Source organism: Cyprinodon tularosa, unplaced genomic scaffold (assembly GCF_016077235.1).
Source record: "Cyprinodon tularosa strain WSP-4 unplaced genomic scaffold, ASM1607723v1 ctg14, whole genome shotgun sequence".
NCBI lineage: Eukaryota > Metazoa > Chordata > Actinopteri > Cyprinodontiformes > Cyprinodontidae > Cyprinodon > Cyprinodon tularosa.
Window position 1 is genome coordinate 2,399,697 of NW_024038220.1, and position 15,304 is coordinate 2,415,000.

General features: G+C 40.2%; 2 protein-coding genes across 2 annotated transcripts in view; both read left to right on the top strand.

Annotated features, from left to right (window-relative positions):
• Positions 1-292: 292 nt before the first annotated feature.
• On the top strand, positions 293-4,906 carry LOC119778893 (2',3'-cyclic nucleotide 3' phosphodiesterase). Its single transcript, XM_038278321.1, has 4 exons — positions 293-439; positions 1,541-3,429; positions 3,506-3,633; positions 3,726-4,906. The coding sequence occupies exons 2-4, from the start codon at positions 1,575-1,577 to the stop codon at positions 4,176-4,178; spliced, it is 2,436 nt and encodes an 811-aa protein (XP_038134249.1). The 5' UTR covers positions 293-439; positions 1,541-1,574; the 3' UTR covers positions 4,179-4,906.
• A 2,790-nt stretch (positions 4,907-7,696) lies between these two features.
• The window catches only part of aclya (ATP citrate lyase a), a gene marked incomplete at its 3' end in the record, with an annotated part of 24,414 nt that continues 16,806 nt past the window's right edge, over positions 7,697-15,304 (top strand). Inside the window, exons 1-3 of the mRNA XM_038278322.1 lie at positions 7,697-7,841; positions 11,960-12,139; positions 14,355-14,477. Coding sequence (XP_038134250.1) covers positions 11,981-12,139; positions 14,355-14,477 — 282 coding nt within the window. The remainder of the gene's footprint in view (positions 7,842-11,959; positions 12,140-14,354; positions 14,478-15,304) is intronic.

A 15,304-nucleotide genomic window follows, 5' to 3' on the forward strand; every position in this document is an offset into this window, starting at 1 on the left:
ATTTAAGGTTCTGCATCTTTTTCATTCATCGGTTAAAGGAGGAAAGTTTGTTTTTGATAGCAGAGGGAGCATTTTGCATAACGACATTTATGGATATAATATTTGGTTATAATCATCAAAGCATTAACTAAGAATTCCACTTTTTTTCATTGATATATAAACCAAACTGAATTATTTGTAAGGAATTAAATCAAGACATCTGGTTTAAGCTCTTTCTTCCTAAGAACAAAAAAACTCTCCTTCTTCCGGTCTGCAGGGGCGTGTCATTAGCCCCGCCTATTTGCGCGCTCCCGGGGAGTTTCCGCTCCTTCTCTTTTTTTCGCCTCCTTCCTTGAACAGAAGAGCGTGCTGGTGTCCCGGTGTGTCGCTGTTGTGAGTCATTGTGCTCAGAGGGGAACGCGTGGTCAGCAGCACCGTTGGCTTCACTGCAGCCTTTCTGGTAAGCTGCCATGCTAGCTCTACTTAAAAAAAAAAAAAAAAAAAGCTAACTTTCGTTTTCCGTTAGTAAAGTTGACGCCCTCTGTTACCATTTAACTTATATTCGTTTAGTTTTGCTATTTTTTGTGTCTCTTCAGTTCAGACACGTTGGCGAGGCTGCAGATGCAGCAGCCAAATTAATTAGGGGGGGGGGGGGGGGGGCAGTTTTTGTCTGGCGTGCTAATGTGAGCGAACGCCACTCCCCGCGTGCCTGAAGCTAAACGTGCCATCTTTAATCCACAACCTATCAGTGTTTCCTCTGTTACCTCTTTGACATCTTTTTTCAACCATTGGTGTTAACAAATCCCAGTTAAGCTCAAACATATGGTACTGTATGTCGGTGGGAGGGTTACTTTTAGCCATTTTTGTTGCTCTAAAAACATAAACTGCATAGTGAATTTCCTTTAAAACCCTGATTTTTTTCTTTTCCTACGTAGTTTCAGTTGCTGTTTCTAAGCAGTGAAAATGGGGATATTGATATTGGGCAATTGCTTTATTGCTTCATTCGGTTCAGTTGATCTCTTCCTCATTTATTGACTCAGTTCAGTTTAATAAATCGTCTCCTTTGGAGCTAAACTTCTCTCAATTTGTTGTTAATAGGACCAATCCCCCGTTTTTAATTAGCCTTTGTCTGCTTTGCTGTATTCAGTTGGCCTATATTTCTCTATGCTTACTCAGGATAAAGTCAAGCTTGTTTACCTGAACGCTTTGAATAACAGTTTACTGTCCTGCACACATACATGTAAATATAAATTTGAATAGCTTACTTGGTGCTTTCACTTCTATATTCACAAGGTTGCAAAACTCCGAACTATAAAAGGCAGCACTAAAACAAGAGATCCTACGTAGCTGCACTATTTCCAGACAGATCTTCATTTTTTCACTTTGCTTGTAAACCTCTGATATTAATTAACTTAATTTTTGCCATTAAAAATGCATATGGAAGTAAAATCAACAACATATTCAGTTTTTATCCTGTTTTCCTGGATATTATTTGTCTAAATTCAAACATTTCTGGTATATTCTCTAAATTTAAATGCTTTTTTTTTGTTTTTCCTTTAAGGTATCCGTTGGTGTGCAAAGTTGAACTTTAAATCATGGATATAGACCAGAGCGAGGTGCCAGAAACTCAAAACCCAGAGGAGAGTATGACTGAACAAAGGGAAAAAGTAGAGGCAACGGTAGCGCCCACGGAGCCTGAGAACCCGCCAGCTGCTGTGGAAGAAACTGACCAGCTGGCGGTAAACGGTCATGCTGCAGAAGTGGAGAGCACACAAGACGCAGAAGAGCCAGCTGTGGCAGAAAACATGACACAGGAAAATAAAGATGTGGTCGAAGGGGATGTGAAAAAAACAGAAGAGCAGCCAATGCCCCATACAGCCGAATCTGCAGAGTCATCTGAAAAGGTCCCAGCTGTAGCTTTAGAGCCAAAACCAGCAAGCACAGAGCAGCCGGCGCCAGAGAATAACCCAGAGAAGCCGGCGGAATCTGCGCCGGAGCCCGAGAAGCCGGCGGAATCTGCGCCGGAGCCCGAGAAGCCGGCGGAATCTGCGCCGGAGCCCGAGAAGCCGGCGGAATCTGCGCCGGAGCCCGAGAAGCCGGCGGAATCTGCGCCGGAGCCCGAGAAGCCGGCGGAATCTGCGCCGGAGCCCGAGAAGCCGGCGGAATCTGCGCCGGAGCCCGAGAAGCCGGCGGAATCTGCGCCGGAGCCCGAGAAGCCGGCGGAATCTGCGCCGGAGCCCGAGAAGCCGGCGGAATCTGCGCCGGAGCCCGAGAAGCCGGCGGAATCTGCGCCGGAGCCCGAGAAGCCGGCGGAATCTGCGCCGGAGCCCGAGAAGCCGGCGGAATCTGCGCCGCAGCCCGAGAAGCCGGCGGAATCTGCGCCGCAGCCCGAGAAGCCGGCGGAATCTGCGCCGCAGCCCGAGAAGCCGGCGGAATCTGCGCCGCAGCCCGAGAAGCCGGCGGAATCTGCGCCGCAGCCCGAGAAGCCGGCGGAATCTTTGCCGGTGCCCGTGAAGCCGGCGGAATCTTTGCCCGAACCAGTCGTTGAGAAGCAAGTCGAAACGCAGGCCCTTAGGCAAGAGACGGAACCAGAACAAACAAAGACTGAGAATGAAATGCCATCTACTGTGGAGATGAAGAGCGAAAAAGAAGCAGTCACAGAAACTAAGGTTGTGACCAAGGCTTCACCTGAGAAATCATCTGAAGCAGTTACAGCGGAAAAGGAACCATCAGGTGGAGGTGCTGAAGATAATCCAAAAGAAGTGAACCTGGATAAATCAGAGTCTGTTAATCTTGAGGAATCGCCAAAAGAAGGTGAAGAAGCTGAGCCCCAAAAAGAGGAGGATCAGACCCCTGCACCCAATTCCCTTTCTTTCCCCCTACTGGAACACGACCAAACCAAAGATGCCGTACGAATTTCTCGCACACTTATTGTCCTCAGGGGCCTTCCTGGAAGCGGTAAAAGCTTCTTGGCACGAGCTATTGCAGAAATGTACAAAGACCAGTGTTCTGCTCTCTGTGCTGATGACTACAGCATAAAGCCTGAAAATCCTTCAGCTGAAGGATACAAAGCTCTGGATGATGCCATAGTAACTCGCTGCTCTGAGGGGGCGTCCTCCCCTCTGCTGATAGTGGTTGATGACACCAATCACACCCACGACCGGCTCGCTCGCATGGCTGAGATTGCTGAGGAGCACACTCTTATTGCCCTGTACTTGGAGCCGCAAACCGAATGGAGCAGAGACCCGAGTCAGCTGAAGAAGAAAAGCAAACGTGGGCTGGAGGAGGCCCACCTGGAAGGAATGAAGGGTCCCCTGGAGGAAACCACAATTCCTCTTTTCTTTGGCTGGTTTCTTCTCTCTCCAGTACAGGTCAAGGTTGGTTGCAGTTCTATGGACTTCCTAAAAACACTGGACACCTTGGAAGCCTTCAAAAAAAACATAGCTGACTGTGAGTGTCTTTCAGTGACTAGGAGGATTTAATATTTTTATTACTGAAAAATGTGACCCTTTGCTTTTTATTCCAGTTACAGGACAAGCTGAGAAGGAGGTGGACCTGGAGCAGTACTTTGAAGCCAAAGGATCTTTCCACTGCACCACAAAGTTCTGCAACTATGGCAAAGCCGATGGTGCGACTGAGTATGCAGGAAATCCAGTAAGGATTGTTCCCCTCTAATAATAACAACAGAGAGATTTTTATTTTGTGTTAAATGTAATTTTCTGTTTTTTTTCCTGCAAATTTTCTAGGTGGTTAAGAAGTCCTACGGTTCTGTCTCTGAGCTGTCGCTGACCGCCCTCTTCGTCACACCTCGCACCTTTGGGGCCAGAGTGTGTCTCACTGAAGAGCAGCTCCAGCTTTGGCCAGCAGATACGGAGAAGGAGTCGGAGGCGAGCATCCCCGGATCGGAGTCCCTGCCTGCCGGAAGCCGCGCCCACATCACACTGGGCTGCGCAGATGGTGTCGAGCCGGTTCAAACGGGCCTCGATCTTCTCCAGATCCTAACCCTACCAGAGGGGGAGGTAGTGGAGGAGATGGAGCTCGGCTCGCTGCGGTATTATGGCGAAGGGAGGTGGATGCTCAGCCTCAGGGAGCCCATCTGTGCTGCAGCTTGCTTTTCCAGCTACTATGGACGCAAGGAAGTGGAGCCACCTAAGAAAGAACCAGAGAAGAAGAAGAAGCAAAAGTGTACCATTCTGTAGATGCAAACCAGTGTTTGTCAGGGGGTGTGGTTGGTGAATTAAACTCTAGGCTTACTTGGTGATAGGTTGGTGTGTTTGTGCAACATTTAGGTTATAACCGCCCTGAATCCACAAACTGTGCCTTTTTTTTAAATGTTGTTTTGCACCACTACCTAAGATGCCTTAGTCAGCGAGGCTTGTTATTGGTTCGGTATTTATCACACGTTCCTGTTAGGTGAAGTTTTCCTTAGCATAGCCTCCTCCCACAGCTCTGGTCTCTTCTGTAGGACAATGACAGATGCACTAGGTACTATGATTGCATGCATCACTGGTTGTATCACTAAATTACTCCCATTACTAATGTAATAGATTTAGCTCTGTTTCTCAAACAATGTCTCTTTTACCGTCGTCTCATAAGTCTACGTCTAGTGAAGCCTAGGAAGAAGTGATTACCTTCTGGACCAAAGTTCTGTATTTAGTGTTTGATTCAGTTTCAAATGCCTGTAAAATCTAATCCCTGTGCTTGGCATCAAAGGGAGATTGCTGATCAATTTGCCATCTGTTTCAGCAGCTTGCACTTATGAAATGCTGTGAATCTTAAGGCAACATTTTGCAACCCTTTCTACTGCGCAATCTTTTAAAGAGTGCTTCCATGTACTGCTTTTTGATTTGTATGCTGTAGCTGTAATTTTCCTGAAGGGTATTTTTGCTTGTTTTGTACGCAATAAAGACTACATGCTTTGCTTAAATAGTTTGAGTGAGGTTCGTAGATGTAACGTTGTGTGTCGCACACACTACACAATTTTTATCTTAGGATTAAAGGAATAGTACACCCAAAACATGATTAGCCTTCATTTTCTACTCACCCCTATGCTGAACAACACTCTGGAGTACTTTTTTGATATCTCAAATGCATCTGCGAGTTCACGACGCTACGGAAACCGCGGCAGACCAAACCAGATGAAAGTGCGCATTCAGCTCAGCAAAGAACTCATGCTCTTCCTCAACACTGAAGTCCTCAGACATTTTTGTTTCTTTCTTTGCACAGGTAAACAGCACATTTCTTCTTCTACGCTTGCATTATCGGCAGAGCAGACGCTGAATGCACTTCATCTGGTTTGGTCTGCCGGCTTCCGTAGCGTCGTGAACGCGCAGGCGCGCGCTTTTAGGAAATCCTATACACTACTGTTTATGCTCTAAAAACATTCTAAATGACTTCGTTTCGAGTAAATTATGGACGCTACCCACTCAGGACACTTGGAATACATTGGACGAGCAGTATGGAGGAATATTGACACGTTTTTTGTGGACTTTTATGGACCTTTCTGCCTCGGGCACCATGGACCTCCATTATTTGAATGTCAGCAGACAGCAAGAAGCCTCCCAGATCTCCAGATGCATTTGAGATATTAAAAAAGTACTCCAGAGTGTTGTTCAGCATGGGGGTAAGTAGAAAATGAAGGCTAATCATGTTTTGGGTGTACTATTCCTTTAAGATGTATTCCTCTAACTTGTTGTTGGAAGAATAAGCCAGCAGAGGGCGTTGGTGAACAACAGAAAAGCAGCTAAAGAGATTGCTGTATGTGCACTTCTTTAAAAAAAAAAGCGTAGAATATAATTTTATACTCTCTTCCCAATAGAACCTTTTTTAATTTCAGCCTTCTCTTGACAATCTTATATAAACCATCCAGACATTTCTTACCTACTGGCAGCCTGTGATGTAACAGCTTCTCTGCCCTGGTGTCCTGTAATAACCTGACTTTGGTTTCACATTCATTGCAAAAGGAAGGTTTTTTGCTTAAATGCTTGCAAAGTAAACAAGTGACGAGTACCAATTTTACACCATGGGGGATCTTGATGTACTCCCAACATTCCTTTGAATTTTAAAATTTGTCAAAAATATTAGTGATCTAGACTGGTAAAATCATAGGTGAGTCATTAAAGATTTTGGAAAGGCAACTTCAGTGTTATTTCACATTTTGCCTGACAAAAAAAAAATGGTGAAATCTTGCAACAAACAAGCCAATTCGGAACATTAACATTGATGCAACTGATTACAATCTAAAAAGGTGCTAGAGTCTGCGTGTAAATATAAACTTTTATACTAGTTTTCAGGTGTTTATTTTGGCAATTTGTAATGCTTATGTTAAAAGATAATTGACCCTAAATTTCAGTTTATTCTTGAAATTAGATAATTTTTGAAAAATTAATTAATATCACAGAAATGTTGTCAGGGTTTACGCAGGTCATTAAAAATTAAGTCATTAAATTATTTTTTAAATTAAGGCCTTAATTGGTATTAAAATTCAATACATTCAATACCATTCAATACATATCTCGATATATTTGAGTGGAACTGCTTCCGGTTGAACGCAAAGCTGTAAATTCAGAAAAGAAGCTTGAGGCGGAGAAAAGGCTAGAGAATGGGGGGGGAGCAAATTTCAACAAAAGTGGTTGGAAAACGAAAGAATCCGGGACATGGCTGCAGCCTGTCAACAGGTACCTGATGGTGGCATTAAAATTATTTCTAAGAGCATTAAAAGAGCATTAAATTTGAGTTATTCCTGTATCCTGGGGAGAGATTGCTGTCAAATGGTATCAACCTCCATAAGAAGAAACCTTTTCAGGTGGAAGGAAAACGTGCATAAGCATGAAATCCAAGCTCTGGTGAAAAACTACCAGTCTGTGAAGATGTGGGAAGTTCTTTTGTTTTGCTGTGTTTAATGGGGCTGGTTATGCTACTGCAGCAGTGTGCAGACATCTACCAGACTGCTCTCATATGGACAGTTGATAATTAGCAGGCCTGCCAAAACATAAAAAAAAAAAGTTTGGTTTACCCTGCAGCCCCTGCTTTTCTGAACTCTTATCTTTGTGTTTTATCAGTTTTAAAATACTTTTTAGAAACTAAACTTTAACATATTAACATAACACATTTAATGCTCTGAACTTCCATATCAATGAGTTTTTTTTTTCACCAGGTTTTTTATTCTCCCACACTGTTTACATTTTATCACTGCTGCATTTAAGGAATAGAAATGGCATGAAAGCTGTATAAAGGAAATTTCAAATTGTATACGCTCTGTGTATACAACATGACAAAAGTTTTCTAATTGTTGTCAACATTAAAATAAATGGATTCCCAAACTGTACCATTGTTTTTAAACATATGATATATGAATTAACCAATTTGACACGAGTTAATAAAACTGACTTTTTATTTGGTTTCAATTTTCCTGTAATAGTGAAATGCATTTTTTTTTTTAAAAATATGAGTTATTTTCAAGAGATATATATCAGTGTTGAGAAACAAAACAACAAAAAGCTATAATTTTAAATGCATACTAAAACAATAAAAATACATTCAGTTATTTTTATTATGATGCATTTTCCTTTTCATCTATTTAAATACATTTTGTTGAATATTCTAAACTAAATCTGAAATCATTTTCTAAAGATTTGCGTCGTATTGAAATTTCCTACAGTATGTGAATGCAGCAACAGAGTGCTGGTGGGATGAGCCAATCAGAGGCTAGGAAACGTCAGCCAAGGCTGTGAGGAGAGAAAGGAGGGGGGTGTCTGACAGCAAGCCTTTATATCAGGCAGCAGACTGGTTTTACAGGCTGGTTCTACAGGCTGCAGCGGAGCAGCAAACACATCCACTTCTACAACTGCAAAGAAAACAAGGTAAAACTGTAAGAAAGACTTTTAAATCTACATTTGTCTCCAATTTCAGACTTCCTTTATGTTTTTAAGAAATTACATAAACAAGATTATTTTGATCTATGACTTTACCCAGTCTGTAATCAGTCTACTTGTCTGATCTATTTAAGACTAAATGTTTTATCTTTATTTTGTTAAATATAAGTGAATTAAACAATTCAACTGAACCTTTTTTATTTAAAGGCCAAATCCTTTTTCAACCACACAACTAAGTTTGTATATAAAATTTCTAATTCTGTGCCTTTTTTGTATTGTGTGTGTGTGTGTATCCTCTCCAACCATCCATCATGCCCTGGTTTTGATTAATGCTACTGTCTGCCATCTCCACCAGTGTTATTTTGACTGTAGAAGTGATATTTATTACCTCTGAGGGGCCAGGTAGAGAGAAGAAATTGCACGACTCATGGAAACTGATAGAATCTTGGATTAAACATCCTCCTGGCTTGGAAGCAGCACTGTGGTGACTCTGGAGGGATCAATAATGAGATAGGTCCTCTGCTGTCCTATTAATCCATTTAAGAAATGAATGTCAGAGCTGCAGAAGAGAGGGTACAGCTGGGGTAGACATCAGGGCTTTCAGCTTAATGAAACACAGAAAGAGATGGCAGGAGCTCCATTCCTGCAAGCTTTTAGAGGGACTAATTAGTGCAGGCTTGTCATACTTAATATCTATAAGTGAGTAAAAGTAAAAATAGTGATAAAATTTACATCAATGGACTTAGGGACTCGGCTAGACATCCATATCATAAATGTATGGTGTGAAAATCTTATTGAAACATAGATCCAACCTTGATAGATAGGCTCATTATTTAGGACAATTTCTTAGCATTTCTGCAATTTAAACAGCAAATTTATACCACAGTTGTTTCAATGTTATATGATAATTACTATAGTTAGTGGCTTTTACCAACTAATTATGTTTGTTGGATGATAGTCAAGCTTTTGTCTTATTCAAATTATGAACATTTAGATAATTACTGTTCTTTTGAGCTCAAATTATTATTAAATTTGATAAAATAAAGGGAAATATAGGGAGAAAAATGTGCTGCCTCTTTTTAGACGGATGTAACAGCTCTAGATCCATCTGTAAATGAAGGGATACAATTTTAATTTATGCACAAACAACACAAAGGTCCACAACCTTTATCTTAGCTTTACTCATATAATTTAAAAAGTTATTGGGTGTAAAAAAAAAAAGGCTCTAAAAAGACTGAATTTGTCAATTTTTGATTGTAGCCAATCTAAGAGAAATTTGCCTGAAAAGACAAGAACACAAAAAAAGCATGCATCCCACATCTTTATTAAGAACATTAACAGCAAAGAAGATCTGAAACTGTTTTTTTTTTAAACTGATCTTTAAATCATAAAGTGTATCTGATGTCGACCCCCTTGGAAAACTAATAATTATTAATGATCTACCTCATTAAATTAAATTGAAAGCAAAGTACTTTAGTGAGTCATGCCCGTTGGAAACTTTAGTTCTGTGAGAGAAACGTATGTTAAGGGTACAAAGGCCATTCAGCCATTAGGCTGTAAAATTTATAGCTATTATCACTGCATTGGTTTATTTTTTTCCTTTTTCTTCTTTCCTTCACCTTCACTGTGAAGGTGTTAAAATGTTTCACATTAGATCAGCCTGAGCTTCTGCTGGATGGTGATATGTGGCTACTGAAACCTCAGGACTCTAATTATCCAAAATTGTCTCATTTTTATCCAACAACCAAACAAACTAAGGCTGATCTCTACGTTCTTACATATGAAAAAATCTGAATCTATGTGTAATCTGATCTCTATTAACTATACCATGCAAAATTATATATGCATCTAGAGCCTTTTGTTAGATTTTGTTACAGTAGAACTACAAACTTGAAACCTTTATAGGGAAACGATGCAGATGACCAACACAATGCATGACATTGTTCTCAAGCAGAAGGAAAACAGTTAAGTCAGTTAGGTCTCAAAAGTTAGGTGATGTGATATTCTGTCCCAATTTCACACATGAGAACGTAGATGTTAAATGTTTTCTAATAAGAAAATATAGTCCACCTTTATGTGTAAGCCAACAAATTTAACAGGGGGGCGTGCAGGTGGCGCAGTGGTTAGAGGGCACGTCCCATGTATGGAGGCATTTGTCCTCGATGCGACCGACCCGGGTTCGAAATTTGACCTGTGGTGCTTTGCTGCATATCTCTCTCCCTGTCAGCCTACTGCCAAAAAAACGAGCCACTAGTGCCGAACAAAAAAAAAAAAAAAAAAAAAACAAGAGTTCTGTTCATCTCTTGAGAAGCCAAATTAATCTAGATGTCAGCTCAGATTATTAGCATTTAGCCTACACAAGTGTAGCTATTTTTGGCAAGACCAACTCCATGCTAGCCTGGGTGCCATTCCAAACTTAGTCCCGCCCACAATGTTTGAGGTCGGGAAGTTCGGTCTGGCATTGCTCAACAGTAGCACGAGTATGCTCGCACAATATCTGGCGGGGCCAATCAAATTGTCAGGGCGGGCTTTATACGATGATAGACAGATGATCAACAGTAACGTAATCAACCACGTCACCAAAGCGCGCATGGGTGACAACAACAATGGCTGCCGCTGGAGAGTTGAGGTGTGTAGATTCTGCTATTAGGTCTGTTCTAGAAGATATCGACAGCAAATTAATTTTAAAAGAGGAACAGAGAAAAGCGATCAAGGCTCATCTTCTTATTCTAGGCGTGCAACTGCACGCTTTGATTTTTGTTGACAACAACTATGCGTCGCTTAACATACGTCACGCACTCCGTTGCTCTTATTGGTTGTAGGTCTATCCAATTGAGTGCAGAGGCATTTTTTTTCCTGGTTCATTAGAAACACGCCCCATAATCACAGCTCTATGGAGCAACATCAGACTCATATTCTGACTAGAATTGAGTGGGACTACGTCAGGCTAACTCCATGCTCCATGACTCGGCCACATTTAGACCATGTTAGGTATAATAACATGGTCTAAATGTGGACCAGGTATAATATTAATGTTTATTGATCTCAGATTGGAGAAATTCACGTCTGCATTTAACCCATCCCTTTGGGGAGCAGTAGGCTGCCATTGTGTGGCGCCCGGGGAGCAGTGTGGGTTTTTTTTTTTTTCTCAGGAAACAGAGAGTAGGCTGTGGGGATCAAACCAGGTACTTGCAACCTTCTCAGAGCAGAAGCGCACTTCTCTAACCACTAGGCCAACACTCCACAATGAGACTATTGAACATTTTATTTGCACCTAAAGAAACATCCCAGTATGAATCTTGGTGACACCAGCAGCCAGCTTTGACCAAACACCGTATCTGATTAAATTTGATGGAAAGGTGCACATAGCCAGAGCTACAGTCAGACGGTTTAAAATAGCTGAGTTTTTTTTTTATATTAATATCTATTTACTGTGAAATGTTGATGTACCGGTATAAGCACTGCTTTGTATAATTTCATCACATAAAATCTCAATAAAATAGATTAAATGTTCTGGTTGAAGTGTGATAGAAAATGTTAAAGATCCAGGTTTATAAATAAAGTTGGAAGGTATTTTAAATGCTATTGAGATTTACTGTTATTTGCTCTTTGTTTCACAGAAAAAATTTGCTTAATCATTTTGATGTTTTTCAGTGAAATTGCAAAGATTCATTTTTATCAGAGAAAATGAAACGTTGTAGTCTCCAAATGTACTGTAGTTGCTGTGGTGAGTGGTAACATCTCTGCAACATCTCATGGACGTCAGCAGAGTCCGAATTTGTATCATCCTGCATCAGATGTTGCTTTTTCAGAGGCAGAGTGTTCTTCTAGTGATACTTTGCTTCTTAACCTTATCTGAGTTCACATTTTTTAAAGGTTTTTTTTAAATGACAGTTAAAAATGTTTGAGCTGCCCTCATTATATTTTCATCAAACACATTTCAGGTAATTCTGCCCACAGAAGAACCACTTATTCTTTAAGGGAAATATTTATAAATGTTCTGTTAATGCCTTAAAAAAAAATCTTATTTTTTCTGACATTCCTCCTTGTACCTCTCATCATTTATCTGTTTTCCCATCCACCCCCTCGACACTCGCCTCCTTCAGGCCGGTATATCTTGAACAGTCATGTCGGCCAAAGCCATTTCCGAGCAGACGGGGAAGGAGTTCCTCTACAAGTACATCTGTACATCAGCTCCAGTCCAGAATAGGTTCCGCTACGCCAACGTGACAGCTGAAACTGACTTTCAGCGGCTGACGCAGGAGCATCCATGGCTGCTCACAGAGGTGAGATTCATGAAGATGACGTCCTCTTTTAGCCTGTTGAGCATCTGGAGGAAAAAGCAGGGGGATGATCCCTGCTCCATGGAGACGATTGATTACTCAGGAAAGCAGTGGAGCGGTCACTTGGTGCTCGTTAGCTGAAATCACAGCCTAGATGGTGATGCTTCAGCTCTTTTAGTGAAACTTAAAAGCCCAGGAGACAGAGAAATCCCCACAGCTGAGTAGGAAGTATTTCTCCTCCTCTCTTTGGATGCTCTTAGCTGCAACGCTGCCCCATACTTTTTATAGAAGCTAATTTAATTACTTAGTTATCTTCCAGAGTAAAACGTCATTCTCCCTACGACTGTTTTTATCAGGAAGGTAAAAGGAGGATACAGAGGGCAGATCCACAGAGATTCCTGCTCCGGTAGAATTCATTAAGAAATCACATTAAGTTTCACCTTTAAACCTCTCTTTAGCTGCTTAATGGCAAGCTCTCAGTTAGTAATAAATCCACTGTCATTAGTCTTTGTCTTCATTTGAATTATACAGAAAGGGACGTTTGTGTTGGTTTGATTTTAGCTTGCTATTACATCATCTGAAGTGGTTTTCTTGATAGGAGAACTTATTGTTATTACCCTATTTGCTGATGATCCAGCGATTTATGAGAGCTGCTTTAGTAAATATGTTTCTATTCCTCTAATTCTGAAACATAGTTATAAAAATGCTTTAAACTGGGTCACAGTTTAGTTAGTAAAGTTTTCTCTAAGAATTTATTTATATGGAACCATTAAAATGAAAGGATGGTTTTCGTATTTTTAATAAATACAGATCTGAAAAATATGGCGCATATATATATATATATATATATATATATATATATATATATATATATATATATTCATCCCTCAGTCATGTATTTGTGCACCTATGAATTCAATCAAGGACAGACAAAGAATTTGGAAGTTGCTTAGATAGTTTGCTTTAATACCAGCATAAATCTATCTGCCTTGTTAAGGGCTCACCGGTTGGTAAGAAAACATTAGTTCAAAAAAGTGCATCATAATGACCAAAGAACACAGTGAACATCTCAGAGATTTAATTTCTGAGGTTTTAAAGCAAGCTCAAGATATAAATAGAGCTACACAACATTAATATCATCGAAACAATACCCTGTACCCTTTCTGTTCCAAACAAAAGCATTTATCAGAAAAACCATTAATCAGCCTCAAAATAGCTGCGTTCTTCAGGATAACAATAGAAGTTCATCCCATCTAGGTCTGTATCTTATAAGGGCATCTTGATGACAGCCTTGATAAGTAAACGGTTTATTCAAAATATGTTTGCATGTATTTGCTAAGCAGTAATCAAACCTAAACTTTATGGAAGATAGATTAATGTTTTCGAAATACTTTGTAGGAACCACAGTTACAGTTCTGAAAAGATGCTTTGGTCAAATGAAACCACAATGTGTATTTGCCTCCATGCAAAATGAGAAAAATATTTTGCATACAGGCAAATACTGTGGGGCTGAAAATAAACACTGTAAACCAAGCATCCCAATATTGAAACACGGTAGTGCCAGTATAATGCTGTGGTTATGCATATCTTACCAGGAAGAGGAGAGTTGGTCAACGGTAATATGAATGCAGATCAATGCAGGAGAAGCCCTTCCAGCATGAAGATGATCAAAACACACAGATTGACCTGCAATGGAATGGTTTGAGTTGTGTAAAAATGGCCCAATAAACATCCAGATCTAAATCTAATTAAGAACACATGGCAAGACTCGTAGAGAAAGGTTAGACACCATTTAAAGTTGGTTTCCCCAAAAAACAGACAACAATTAGAGTCTCTAGACATTGAAGGCTGGTGGAGCAAAAAAATAAGAATTTTGGATTTTTTTATCCCGGATTATGTTCTTGTTTAAAGAAGACATAGAAGGCTGCAATTTTATAAAATGTATGCAAAACCTTCGAGGCACTTAATAAAGTTAATATATTTATGTTTAACTGTATTTTATCCCATCATTAAACATACTACTAATTGCTATTTTTTTCATTATGAATTGGACTTTAGGGCCTAATTAGTTTAGAGAATTAAGACAAAAAAAAAAAAACTTATTTGCTTATTAATCTGTCAAAATGACAAATACTTTAGAATATTTGAGTATTTTAAGTATTTCAGCTTTAATCATAATGCATGCTATCTACAGAGATGTTTTGTTTTCTTCCTGCAGAGACTGGTGGTGAAGCCGGACCAGCTGATTAAGAGGAGGGGGAAGCTGGGTCTGGTTGGCGTCAATCTGGACCTGAATGGGGTCAAAGAGTGGCTGAAGCCCCGCCTCATGAAGGAAACAATGGTACGTCATGCAGCCCTCCTTGGCCCCTCTGCTGTTTCTCACACTGCTACATCCACTCGACTCCCTCCATTTGATTCCTAACCAGTCTGGTTTTTTTATTGTTATTATTTTTCTTTTCGTTGTCCACTATCCCTGTACTACACAAGCATTTCTTTTCCTTAATTTAGCGTATGTGGTATTGGCCAGATTTATATAGGTCTGTGCAGCTGCACGTTCGTCTGCAGGTACTAAATCAGTCCAGTGATCTGCGGCGGGCTCCGTCGCTGAAGCAACAGCCAGTCCATCAGTGTAGCTCTGAGATGGTGCTCTGCCTCATAAACCGAGGAGAGTCTATTTAGGGATTAGATTTCTTTCCCTGATAAATCAAGGAAAGTGTTTTTGTTACCATGAGACCGTAAAGATGTTTGTCCTCAAAGATCAGATGAAACCGTCAGCAGCTGCTTTAGTGGCAGTAAATTAGAATAAATGTCAATGTTATAAGAAGGATATCGGGTTATTCCATCTTTATTCTGAATATTTAACCTTCTTAAATGTCATTAATTATTATATATTTGCTCTCCTTGTACAAAGAATACTGGATCTTAAAGCTTTTAATGAATACTTGAATTTACTGCCGCTTTGAATAATGCTGGTAAATTGTGACACATGCCTACAGATTATTTAAAAAACATTAAATTTAATTCTGTTTTTACTCTGAGGCACAAAGGAAAGTATTTTCTTAATCATCCATCTAGATTTTGAGTCTGATGAGAGGTTCTTAACCTGATAGCCTTTTTTAGTTCCCACCATCGTTAATCCAGTTCCTCATTCCATTATCCTTGTATTCT